An 11855-nucleotide genomic window follows, 5' to 3' on the forward strand; every position below is an offset into this window, starting at 1 on the left:
ACACCCCTGGTGCAAGGGGTGGGGGTTTACACCCCTGGTGCAAGGGGGGAGAAGAGCCTTGCAAGCCCTCCTGCACAGCAGGGTCTGCAGGGCAGCTGTGTGGAGAACTCCACGGCTCTCCTGGTGTCTGTGTCCTCTCCAGGGTGATGTGGGAGATCCTGGGGACGCTGGTGTCCGTGGGCTGGATGGTGAGCAGGTACAGCAGCTGGAGAACCGTGTCCTCCCCTCGCTGGGCTGCTCCAGCCTCTGCCTTCCCACTCCAGGGATGGGGAAATGATGGGAGGAGGCTGCTGATCCTCAGCTAAGCCAGAGGGTTAAAGCTGGGTCTGTGTTGGTGAGGGGTAAATGAGCTGTGCCAGGGCTGGGCTGTGTCTTTCCTCCCCAGGGACCACCGGGACCACCAGGAATGGAGGGTCAGCCTGGGCCCAAGGGAGAGCAGGTAGGTTCCCAGGGGTGCTGGGGGTGATGCTGGGGTGGTGCTGGGCTCCCCTGGCCCTGCTGATGCACCTGAATCCATGGGGGGCTGTTTAAACCCCCCCTCCCTCCCCAGATTCCTCATGTCTGGGGATTGGTGTTGCTGGGAATGGCAGGGAGTTCCCATCAAAGCTTGGTGCCTGGAACAAGGAAAACTGGGCTTTTCCCAGTGTGGTGCAAAATGATGGAGGACAGAGCCAGGCTCAGCTGGAAAGGCAGCCAAGAATAACCCTGCTTGTGTTCATCCTGTGCAGGGAGAGGCAGGAACCCATGGAGCTCCAGGTGTCAGAGGGAGCCCTGGGGAGCCAGGGGATGAGGGACCAGAGGGGCCTCCAGGGCGGCCTGGGAAGCAGGGGAAGGAGGTAAGTGTGGGACTGTCCCCACGGGCGTCACTGATCCCTGCTGGGGTCCCCTGCCAGGGAATCACAGAACCACAGACTGTCCTGAGCTGGAAGGGACCCACAAGGACCATCCAGTCCAACTCCTGGCCCTGCACAGACACCCCAGCAATCCCACCCTGTCCCTCAGAGCGTTGTCCAAACCCTCCTGCAGCTCTGGCAGCCTTGGGGCTGTGCCCACTGCCCTGGGGAGCCTGTTCAGTGCCAACCACCCTCTGGGGGAAGAACCTTTCCCTGAGATCCAGCAAAGCTGTGAGGCCATGCCCTATCCAGCACCAAAATCCTGGCCAGAGGAGGGTGGAGAAGCCCATGGAAGTCAGAGCTCAGGTTTTAGCCTGCCCTGGGATGGGACCATAAAGGAGAGAAGGGCCAAGAAGGTTTGCTGCCTCACCCACCGGGCACCCAGTGTCCCCACAGGAAAGGGCTCACCCCACTGGGAAACCTTGGGCTCTGGGAGCTGCAGAAAACCCTAGGAATTGTCAAATCTTCTTAATTAGGGTTTCATGTCTCATGGGCATGACCACATCAGCCACTGACTGCAGCTGATGTGGGTGTTCCCCTGTGGACAGGGTGACACCGGTGACGTTGGAGACCCAGGAGAGCCAGGACCTCGGGGACGGAAGGTGAGGAGTGTCCCTAAACCTGTCCCCCCTCCCAGCACCTGGGAACACCCACAACCTGCTCACCCTCTGCTGATCCACGTGCCACAGTGGGGACAGGGCAGGACAAGGGTGTCCCCGTGGCTGAGGATCCCTGGAAATGCAGGGCTCAGAGCTTTCCTGGGCACCCCAGGGTGACCTGCTGTCTGTGGCACCCAAAGCTGGGGTGAAACACTTTGTCTCCATGCTGAGTGACTCTCATTTGATTGCTTTTCCTTTTCCACCTTCGTGGTGACACCTCTGTGTCCATCCCTGAGCAGGGTGATGCTGGGCCCAGGGGCCTCCCTGGAGTGTCTGGGCCAGGAGCTGCCACAGGGGAAATCGGAGGAAAAGGCCAGAAAGGAGAGAAGGGCCGAGAAGGTTTGATGGCAAGTACAGAGTGGGGCTGGGGCTGCCTCACCAAGTGTCCCCACAGGCTGGGTGCTGGGTGCCCTGGAGGGGGGAAACCTTGGGCTGTAGGAACTGCAGAAAATCCTAGGAACTGGCAAATCTCCATAATTAGGGAGTTTTGTATCTCACGGGCATGACCCCAAGCTTGGGTCTTGTTGGCACAAAAGGATGGTTTGGGCTTGTGGGGCTGTCCAGGATAAAGCTGCCTCTGACCAAATTCCAGCCCCTGCTGGGCTGGGAGCCTGCTGAGCACATCTCCCTGTGTCCCAGGGCCAGGTTGGGGTTACTGGAGCTGCAGGACCTGCTGGAGCCAGAGGATGGTTTGTAAGTCAGATCACGGCCCTTCTCCCCTTCAACCCATCACCAACCCTGGTGTGGGGATGTGTGTGACTGGGAGCACTGGGCAGGGCTCCAAATCCATCGTGGACCTGGAAGGGGATGTGTGTGTGACTGGGAGCACTGGGCAGGGCTGAATCAACGGGGCTCCTTTGTACCCTGAACAGGGTGGGACAGGACTCCGAGGTCCTCCTGGGCTCGATGGTCCTGAGGGAGAGAAGGTACAGTGGGATTGACGGTTCCAACCCTCCATCTCTGAGTGGAATCCCCTTCCCTGGCCTTTTCCCAAGCTCTGCTGGTGCTGGATGTGGTGGCACCGGTGACTGGGCTGGAGGGACCTGCCATGGGACACTCCTGCCTTGCTGCCTGAGACCCAAAGCCAGCAAGGCAAGGAAGGAGTTTTCCAGGGATGGAGCTGTTTCCCGTTCTTCCCCAGGGAGATCCAGGACCACGAGGCATGGATGGACCTGCTGGTGCTGCAGGATTGGAGGTACTGATGTCTGGGATGATGTAGAGCTGGGAGCTGCCAAAGGCTTTCCCAGTTCTCCACCATTTCCAACACAAACCAAAGCCAAAGGATTTATTGCCCCTTCCCTGCCTGGGTCATGAGGGGTTTTTAAACCTTGGCATGGACTCCCAGGAGGTACTTTGTTGTTTGGGGTGGAGATATGAGACCCTTTCAGTCCGTCACCCAGGGGGGCCTCATGGAAGACCCATTCCTGCTGTGGAATCTGTTCCCTCCCAGGTGTCCCTGGTGCTTCCTTGGCCAGCTGAGCGTGGTGTGAGGGGGGAGGATGCTCAAAGTACCCCCAGAGGTGAAGGACATGGTGGGGATGGGCTTATCCTAAACCCCCAACATCCCCACAGGGACTTGCTGGAGATGATGGAGTGAAGGGAGACAGTGGCAAGCCCGGTCCAGCGGTGAGAACCAGCCAAACTTCCCTGGCAAAGAGGTTTGGTGGCATTTTGGGATGGAGCAGCAGAGCCTGGGGCTGGGGCTGTGTCTCTGCCAGCCCAGGTGCCAGCCATGGCTTCTGACTCCTGCCCTGCTGTGGTTTTGTAACTGAGGCATCATTTCCTTGAGTTTCCCAGAGCCAAAGCTCCCTAAAGGAATTTTAACATAGCAGGGCTCTTGTTTTCCCCCTTCCCTGGAGCCTCCCAGTGCCCAGGAACAGCCTGTGCTGCCCCAGGATGGGTGTTCTGGTCATGGTGGTGACACACACAGAGCCACAGGTGTGATGTCAGTGCTCTGAGCTCAGCTGCAGGATAAATCCCATTTGCATCCCAGTTTTCCCATCTTGCAGTGCCGTTGTGCCCAGGCAAGACACGCCCTTGTCATGGAATCCCAGAATCCCAGACTGGTTTGGGTCGGAAGGACCTTAAAGCTCATCTCATCCCACCCCCTGCCACAGGCAGGGACATCTCCCACTAGCCCAGGTTGCTCCAACCTGGCCTTGGACACTTCCAGGGATCCAGGGGCAGCCACAGCTTCTCTGGGCAACCTGTGCCAGGGCCTGCCCACCCTCACAGGGAAGAATTTCCTTCTCAATATCCCATCTCACTCTGCCCTGTGGCAGTTTGAAGCCATTCCCCCTTGTGCTGTCACTCCAGACCCTAAAGCACATCTCAATGAAGCAAACTCCCTTACCTGGGGGGACTGTCCTTGCTGGGAGAGGCTGAGATGTGGAATGAGCTCCAGGGGGAAAATTGCAAAGAGAGGGGGCTGCTCAGACCCTGCTCCAGGGGGGCTGGGTGAGCAGTGCCCCCATTTCTGTGCCCCCCAGGGCTCAGCAGGGGCTCAGGGGCTGGCAGGTGCCCCCGGGCTCCGGGGATACACCGGGCATGAAGGAGCCAGAGGAGTGATGGGCACCAAGGGGAAGCCAGGCCAGCAGGTAACTCCTCCCTGTGCCAGCAGGGCATTCCCACAGTGGGGACATTCCCTGGCACAGCTCCAGCACTAGAGGGGATAACAACCCCGAGTCCAGTTCCCAGGGCAGGGCAGGTGCTGTGCCCTTTCCCCCCTGCCTTCCCTGATGCCACTTTTGTCCCCAAATGACCTCAGGGTTCTCTTGGGCCCCCGGGCGAAGCTGGAACTACGGGACTGAGTGGCATCGAGGTGAGTGGGCTCCTCTGCTGCCCCATTCCCTGCTCCAGCTTTGCTCACCCCCCAGGTCTGTGCCCAGACCTGCCCTGGATTGGCGTGAGTAACCTTAAGAACTTATTCTTTGCATTTGGGTTGAATTTTGTTCTCTTTCTTAGGGCCTGGTGGGTGCAAAAGGGGAGCCAGGCAAGCCAGGGAAACCAGGACAAATGGTGAGGGGTGGGATGGGGCTGTGCTGGTTCTCCCTGCCAGGGGCACTGGAGTGCTGGGATCTCCTGGATGTGGTGAGGTCCCACACGGGCAGCATCTCCCCCCACAGCCCCATCCTGCCCACCTTTCTCTCCTGGGAAGGTTCCAGCTTGAAGCATCCTCCTAGGTCAGCTGGTGGGCAGGGAGGCCGAGAGGGGCATCCCTGGCACAGCTTCCTCACACAGGGCTTTCCTTCTCCTTCGGGATTGTAGGGCTCTCCGGGACAAGCTGGTCCTAAAGGATGGAAAGGTCACAAAGGAGAAAAGGTACCCCCAAAAATCCTCCTGTGGGGCTGGCAGGGGGTGGCTGAGCCTGAGCTGGTCAATCCCATTTTGGATCACGGAGAGAACCCAGAGGGAAGCTGGAGGGACCTGGCAAACACAGGATGCCCTTGGGCTGCCTTGGCTGGTTTTTGGGTGAGGGGCTGGCACATCTCCCCAGCTCAGGCCCCTAGAGCTGCATCCCCCCTGGCTCAGATGCCCTTGGAGGGGGGTTCAGGGGACCTTGGTGTCCTTCCCCCAGTGCCTGGTGAGCTGTGTCCCCACTTCCATGCAGGCCTGGGCTGGGATGTGGCCGAGCTGCTGGAGACCCACATCTGCCATCTCTTCTTCCCCCAGGGCGACGTGGGGCAGGAAGGGCGAGGAGGGGTCCCTGGAGAAGCTGGCAGACGGGTAAGTGGCACTGTTGTCCCCAGGGAGGGTGGCAGCAGGCAGGGAGATTTTTGGGGAGGTTTTTCCAGAGGAGCCCTGGTTTGCTGGGGGCTCAAATCCCTGGAGGGATAGCGAGGGGGCCCAGGGGTGGCTGGATTATTTTGGAATTGCTCCTGAGCCTTTGATCCGTTGTTCCCAGGGCAAGAGAGGCAAGATGGGCCACCAGCCCCCACGGGGTCCCCGGGGGCACAAGGTAGGTTGGCTCTGCCCCCCAGGGTGAGAGCTGCCCTGGCACTTTGGGGGTGCTACCAAACCAGGGGGGCTCCCACTTGAGCCCCTGGATTAGAAGAGGATAAACCAATGCAGCTGGAGGGCTCTGTGTCCCTCGTCTCTCCCAGCCCTATGGGGGGGTCTCCCACACCCCCAGCCCCTCGTGGGGCACTGCAGCATCACCCCACACCCCTGGGCACACCAACCAGGGCTTCTCACTTCTGTATTTCAGGGCTACCCAGGTGTCAAAGGGCTTCAAGGACCCCAGGGCCCCCAGGGACCCTATGTGAGTATCAGCACGGGGGGTTTGGGGTGCTGCTGCTCCCATGGGCACCACTGCATGGCCCAGCTCTGTGGACACCCAAATTGCAGACCCATTTAAAACAAGTGAGGTTTTTGGGTGGTTCATCCATCTCCTCCTGCATTCTCCTCCCAGGAGTGTGTGCAGTCAGGCAAATCCCAACATATGGCTCTGGAGGCCAAACCCTTCCCTTGCAGGGAAGTTTGTGATGCTGAGCACTTGTGCTCACCTTCCCAGAGAGCTGCCCTGGCTGGAGGGACCAGCTGTGACCAGCATTGGCTAACATAAAAAAAACCCACCTCAAATATTTCTTTTAACTACTAGAAATCCTTTTTTCCTCCCTTTAAAAATAAAAAAATCCCAACTTTGGCAACTTCACCAAAGAAATCCAGGGAGATCCAAGGCGCCTGAACTGCGTTTTCCAGTGGGGTTTGCTGGGGGATCCTCCCACAAGCAAAAATCAAAGACAAGCTGAGGGAAACACCTCAAAGTTTCTAAAGATGAGAAAAACGCCTCGAATTCTCTAAAAATGCCTGAAATTCTTAAAATCCTGGCAGCAGCCTCAGCTGTGGTGAGGTCCCCCCTTGCCAGGGAGCAGCTGAGCCACAGGGTGATGATCCTCTCTTTAGGGCATCCCAGGGCTGAAGGGCATGAAAGGAGACCCTGGACCCAAAGGGCACAAGGTGGGTGACACGTTCTGGCCACGGTGGAAACCCTGGGTAGTGTTTCATTTGCTGGATGGCATCATTTATTCCCCCTCTTGTTGCACCCTGATGGCTACAGCATCCTTCTCTGGGGGTTGACCGTCATGTCCCCAGCTGATGCGAGGTGGAATCTTTAGATTTGCTCCCAAACCAGGTCCTTTTCCAGCCTCTCCATCCTCCTGGAGTTGCAAGAGCAGCACCAACATTTTAAATCTGTCTTTTAATCCCCTGCTCTCAGCAGTGATGCTGATGCAGCACAAACCTCCTCGGTGCCATTCCTGAGGAGCTAATGGGTCTACTCTCGGCTTGAGAAGCCAAGCACATCCTCACCATCCCATCCCTCATCCCCACAGCCATAAATAAGAGCGACAATCAGTCCCTGGTGCTGGGGAGCTGCTCACATCCCTCAGGAAAATGAAACCCTGGGAATCAATAAAGCCTTTATTCGTTGGGAGCTCAGTGAGCAGCAGCAGAAGCTGAAGGACAGTGCCTGAAGTGCTGGCAGAGGGGAGGCTGTGGCAGCCTGGCCTGGGGTTTGTCCCCTGCTCCCACCACATTTCAGCACGTTTCTTTATTTCCTGAAAGTGTTTCCTGGGAAATTCCGAGGTTTTCCTGAGACATATTTTAGTCTGGGATAAAATATGCTTTCATTTTGGCAGCTGAGCATCATCCATCCCACTGCTTCCCACCCCAGCAATGAGAGTGCAGCTAATTCTGAACCCAAAGGATGGGTGTTTGGGGGTTTGTTTGGTTTGGTGGGGGGTTTTCCTGCAGAAATTTTGCAGCCAGCATTGGGAAATTTTGCATTCCCAATAACTGGGAGCTTCTCATTTCCAGCCACTTGTTAGAGGCCAGGAGATGTTTGGCTCTGGGAAATATCCCCAGGCTGGTACCTCCTGCCAAGGGCAGGCAGCAAACCCTCCACTGCCCACCACTGATGGGTAACCAGAGCAAGGGTCCCAAAACCCACCCTGCAGGGCAGAGCCCCCCACCCAGGCTGGTGTCCTGGGGGGTTCTGCCCCTCTCTTTGTCCCCAGAGCTTTCCCTGCCTCTGTTTTAGGGTGAGAAGGGCAGCATTGGCGACCTGGGCCAGCAAGGGGACGATGGCTTCAAGGTGGGGGATAGTTTTGTCTCTTTTCCTTCCTCCCTCTGGTCCCTTTTCACCCTGTGTGACATCCTGCCACGTCTCCTAGGGCAAGCCAGGACCCCATGGCGTCCCTGGGAGGCCAGGACCCAAGGGAAAACAGGTAAGGGAAGGATGGAGAGGGATGTCAGGGACTGACATGAGTGTTTGGGGTGAATTAATAATTTTTCCATGCCAAATCTGTGGGGAGGGGATTGTGTTTTGGAAGGATGCCCCTTGCAGTGCCCTGACCACCTTTAGTGCCTTTGCAGGGTGACACTGGCCCCCCTGGCCCACGGGGACACCCTGGTATTCCCGGGACACCGGTGAGTCCTTCACCCTCCCGGCAGGTTTGGGTTCACTCCCGGCCCCACAGGGGCTACACTGGGATGAGTCTTTGATCCCCCCTGCCTCCCGCTCAGCTGGACCTTGTCCTTTCCTTCCAGGGCTTGTCTGGACCCAAAGTAAGTAGTGGGGAGTGCCTGGGGCCGGGATCAGCCCTGTCACAGAGTGCCCTGCCCTCCTTCCTGCCCCTTGGGGTGCAGGGGGCCCCGTGGGGACCCTGGGGTGCAGCTCAGCACAGCAGCAGCTCCACCCTTTGCTTCCCTTCCCTCTTTCCACCTCATCCTCGGGCAGGGGCTGAGGGGCTTCCCGGGACTGCCGGGCCCCAGGGGCACGCCGGGAATGCCGGTAAGTGGAGCCTCCATCACCAAAACTCGGGTCCCTTCCTGCCCCAAATTTGGGGCAGTGAGGTCCTGCCACGCCACGCCACCCTGCTGGCGGTGTCAGAGGAGCTGCCAGCGTGATGGGCAGCAGCCAATGTCACCAGCACTGTCACTGTCACCCAGGGTCTCACTGGCCCCCCTGGTCCCAGCGGGCCCGCACTGGTGCTGTCCCAGGAGGAGCTGCAGGTGAGGGACTTCCCATCCTCTTTTGGTGGGTGCCACCCGTGGAGGGAAGGGGCTGGCAGGGATATTGTCCCATGTCCTGCTGCTTCTGAGGTCCCCTGTGCACAAGGACCAAGCAGATGTTGTTGATCTCTCTCCCGCCACGCTCGTCCTTGTCCCCTGCACGTCCCGTCCCCTCCCTCAGCACCTGAGGGTGCTCCTGGCCAAAATGAGAGAGGGGAGCTAAGGTCACCTTGGATATGTCCCCCTCTTTTAGCACCTCATTTATTCCTCCAACCACCTGAACTACACTGCAGTCTGGGCTCTGCTGGACACCCTGAACCAGGAGCTCCAAGCCCTCGTTGAGCACCCCAATGGCACCAAAACCAACCCAGCAACCACCTGCAAGGAGCTGCTGCTGGCACACCCCAGCCTGCCTGATGGTACCAGGGGGCATGTGGGGTCCCCACCATTGGCTCCTGGGTCTGTCCAGCTCTCCAGAGCCTGTGCAGGGACAGGCAGCTCTTTGCAATGAAGAGGGAATAAGGATTTGGGGAATGAGCCCAGTTGGGTTTCATGGGCATCCCTGGAGAAAGGGGCTGGCAGCCAGGCTGGATGGAGGTGGCAGCCGGGGATGTGCCACCAGCTGGGGTGGGTGGCCTTGTGTGGCACCCTCCCTGTGCCAAACCCCGGGTGCCAGGAGCTCCCCTCTGACTCCCTACAGGGCAGTACTACATCGACCCCAACCAGGGCAGCCCCCAGGACGCGCTGGTGGCTTTCTGCAACTTCACAGCAGGAGGGGAGACCTGCATAGCCCCCATCCACAACCAGGTATGGGGTGGCTTTTGGTGGCCCCGTGTTACCCCTTGGGGTGGGTGAGGATGAGGGTTGGTGGGGCTGGAGAGAGACTGTGTTGTGTCCAGGAGTTTGGGGGGAGGATCCTGGTCACGGTGTGTGCCCAGGCTGCAGGGACAGGGCACATATGTGGGTTGTATGCTTGCTCCTGGTGCTGGCAGTGCCACTGTTACCTGCTGGGACAGCATGGCACGGTCCCTGCTCCCCACAGGTCCCCATCAAGGCTTGGCTGAGCACCTACAGCTCGGAGGGCACCTTTGAGTGGTTCAGCACCCTGCCCGGGGGCTTCCTGGTGAGTGCCCGGCTGGAACAGCCCGGGGGACACGGAGCCCCTCTCGTGGGGTCAGGGCTGTCCTGGTGCCCATCCCGCTGTGCTGGGCAGCACCCAGGCCACCCTGGCTGTGCACAGTGGGATGTGACACCTCCTCCTGCAAGGGACTCCAAATCAGCGCCTCAGCAGCTGAATCCTGCCCATTTTGGGAACGCTCCGAGCAGCCCCCGCTTCCCGGTTTTCTCTCCCGTTGTCCCTGCAGCTGGAATACAGGGGGGCCAGCCCGGTGCAGCTCCGTTTCCTGCGGCTGCACAGCAGCCTGGCCACCCAGAAGGTGTCCTACTCCTGCAGACCGGCCCCCGAGCGGGACCACCCGCAGCCCGACAAGGAAATCCGCTTCCTGGCCGACTCCCGGGAGCAGAGCTATGCAGCCAGCCTGCAGGGCTGCCTGGTAAGCCCGGCCCTGGCGCACCTTGGCTGTGCCTGGAAGAGCCTCCCGACACTCGCAGAGCCCCTGGGAGTGTGTTTGCACTCCCGAAGTTTGGAATAGAGCTGGGGGATGAGGCTTCACCCGGTGGGATGGGCATGGAGAGCATCCCTTGGGCCGAGGAGCTGCCGTGGCTTTTGGGAGCGGGCTGGGATGTGGCAGGGGGTGAGGTGGACACGGGGGAGGTCACTGGCTGGAAAAGCCGGGAAGTGCTGGGGATGGACACTTTCCATCCCCCGGGCTGCTGTGTCTTATCAAGGACCCCGCAAGGAGACAGCGGGTGCTCTGAGAGGCTCCTTGAGGATTTTGGTGTCCCTCAGCTGCCCCTTTGTGCTCCTTTCAGCTGGACAACGAGTCCTCCATCACCGACACCATCTTCCAGTTCAGCACGGAGGAGCTGTCGCTGCTGCCCCTGCGGGACCTGGCGGTGTTTCACGACGGCGACGCCTCGCACCAGTTTGGTTTCACAGTCGGACCAGTTTGCTTCAGCTGAAACTGGTGCCGCCCATACCGAGCCAAGCCGGTTCCCTCCCCGCCCAAGAGCCATCCTGTGGGGGCTGGGGGTGGCCCCCTCCCCGGAGCTGCAGGTTCTCTCCGAGATATCCGTGTTTGTAGCTGCATTACGCCACGGACTACACTGCCTTCTGGAATAGAAGAATATTGTTTACAGAAGTCGTTTCTCTATAAATTATATATATATATTATATATGTATATATTATATATGAGAAGGTGCTGATTTAATGACTGCTTGGGGGAGGTTTGTATAATTGTAAGCACTGGGAACTGTCTGCTTACAGAAAAGAAAAAAACAATGAGCAAAACTACAGCCAGCTTGGGAGGAGGGGCAGGAAAGGGGCTTTTCTTTGCCAGGGTCAAGTGCACAAACACTTGGAGCCTCATTTCCCCAGGACCTGTCTGAGAAGCCCAGTCAGGCTGTGGTGTGGGCAGGGGGCAGGCAGTGCCAAGGGGCTGGCACTTCTCTGGATGCTGCAGACAGACCTTGTGCATCAGACTGCAAAAGGAAAGTTCAATTCCAATCTCTGGGCAGAGAATGGCAACCAGCAGAACATGGGAAAAAACACATCATTTTTAAAATTATTATATTTTTTGCACAAATTGGTCACTTTTGCAGCATTTTCCACTGTGTTTTTGCACATGCACAGTCCCCACCTCTCCAGCCTTGCAGGCCGCAACCCACAGGAGCTGTGGCTGCCAAAAAAAATTTGTTTCTTTTCAATGGAAACTTTTGAAATATTTTAAAGAGAACTAGCACATTTGTAGGTTTCTCCAGTATTTTTTCTTACTTCAAGGAGCAAACACACCCTGAGTAACTCCAGTTCCACCTGTAAGGAGAAATTCGCTCACTACCCAAAGCAGTGTTTTGCCTGTAACCCTGTATTTCCTTCCCAAACCGGGAGAGATACACAAATCCCCTGGCAAACACTGGGTACCTTTGTGGGCACCTGCTGGCACTTGGGCAAACTGCAGCAAGGGCAGGTCTGCATTCCCTGTTCCCTCCACAAAGCCATAGCTGGAGGGAAAGTTTGGTCTTCCATTTGGTCTTTCCTGCCTGTCTCTGGGGGGGAAAAAATCCCATGGAATCCCAGAGTGGTTTGGGCTGGAAAGGACTTTAAAGAGCTGCTCATTCCACCCCCTGCCATGGGCAGGGACACCTTCCACCAGCCCAGGTTGCTCCAAG

General features: G+C 58.2%; 1 protein-coding gene across 1 annotated transcript in view; it reads left to right on the top strand.

Annotated features, from left to right (window-relative positions):
- LOC114071175 (collagen alpha-1(I) chain-like) overlaps positions 1-10876 on the top strand; it is a gene marked incomplete at its 5' end in the record, with an annotated part of 49022 nt that extends 38146 nt beyond the window's left edge. The window contains 27 exons of the mRNA XM_027908910.1: positions 386-439; positions 729-836; positions 1442-1495; positions 1792-1899; positions 2192-2245; positions 2425-2478; positions 2694-2747; positions 3125-3178; positions 4042-4149; positions 4320-4373; positions 4517-4570; positions 4820-4873; positions 5225-5278; positions 5457-5510; positions 5760-5813; positions 6458-6511; positions 7593-7646; positions 7726-7779; positions 7928-7981; positions 8102-8119; positions 8292-8345; positions 8504-8566; positions 8820-8985; positions 9267-9373; positions 9609-9689; positions 9931-10119; positions 10499-10876. Of these exons, the coding sequence (XP_027764711.1) occupies positions 386-439; positions 729-836; positions 1442-1495; positions 1792-1899; positions 2192-2245; positions 2425-2478; positions 2694-2747; positions 3125-3178; positions 4042-4149; positions 4320-4373; positions 4517-4570; positions 4820-4873; positions 5225-5278; positions 5457-5510; positions 5760-5813; positions 6458-6511; positions 7593-7646; positions 7726-7779; positions 7928-7981; positions 8102-8119; positions 8292-8345; positions 8504-8566; positions 8820-8985; positions 9267-9373; positions 9609-9689; positions 9931-10119; positions 10499-10648 (2016 nt within the window). The remainder of the gene's footprint in view (positions 1-385; positions 440-728; positions 837-1441; positions 1496-1791; positions 1900-2191; positions 2246-2424; positions 2479-2693; positions 2748-3124; positions 3179-4041; positions 4150-4319; positions 4374-4516; positions 4571-4819; positions 4874-5224; positions 5279-5456; positions 5511-5759; positions 5814-6457; positions 6512-7592; positions 7647-7725; positions 7780-7927; positions 7982-8101; positions 8120-8291; positions 8346-8503; positions 8567-8819; positions 8986-9266; positions 9374-9608; positions 9690-9930; positions 10120-10498) is intronic.
- Positions 10877-11855: the final 979 nt, after the last annotated feature.

Source organism: Empidonax traillii, unplaced genomic scaffold (assembly GCF_003031625.1).
Source record: "Empidonax traillii isolate 1590-97213 ecotype Southwest subspecies unplaced genomic scaffold, ASM303162v1 scaffold1876:size139808, whole genome shotgun sequence".
Taxonomy (NCBI): Eukaryota; Metazoa; Chordata; class Aves; order Passeriformes; family Tyrannidae; genus Empidonax; species Empidonax traillii.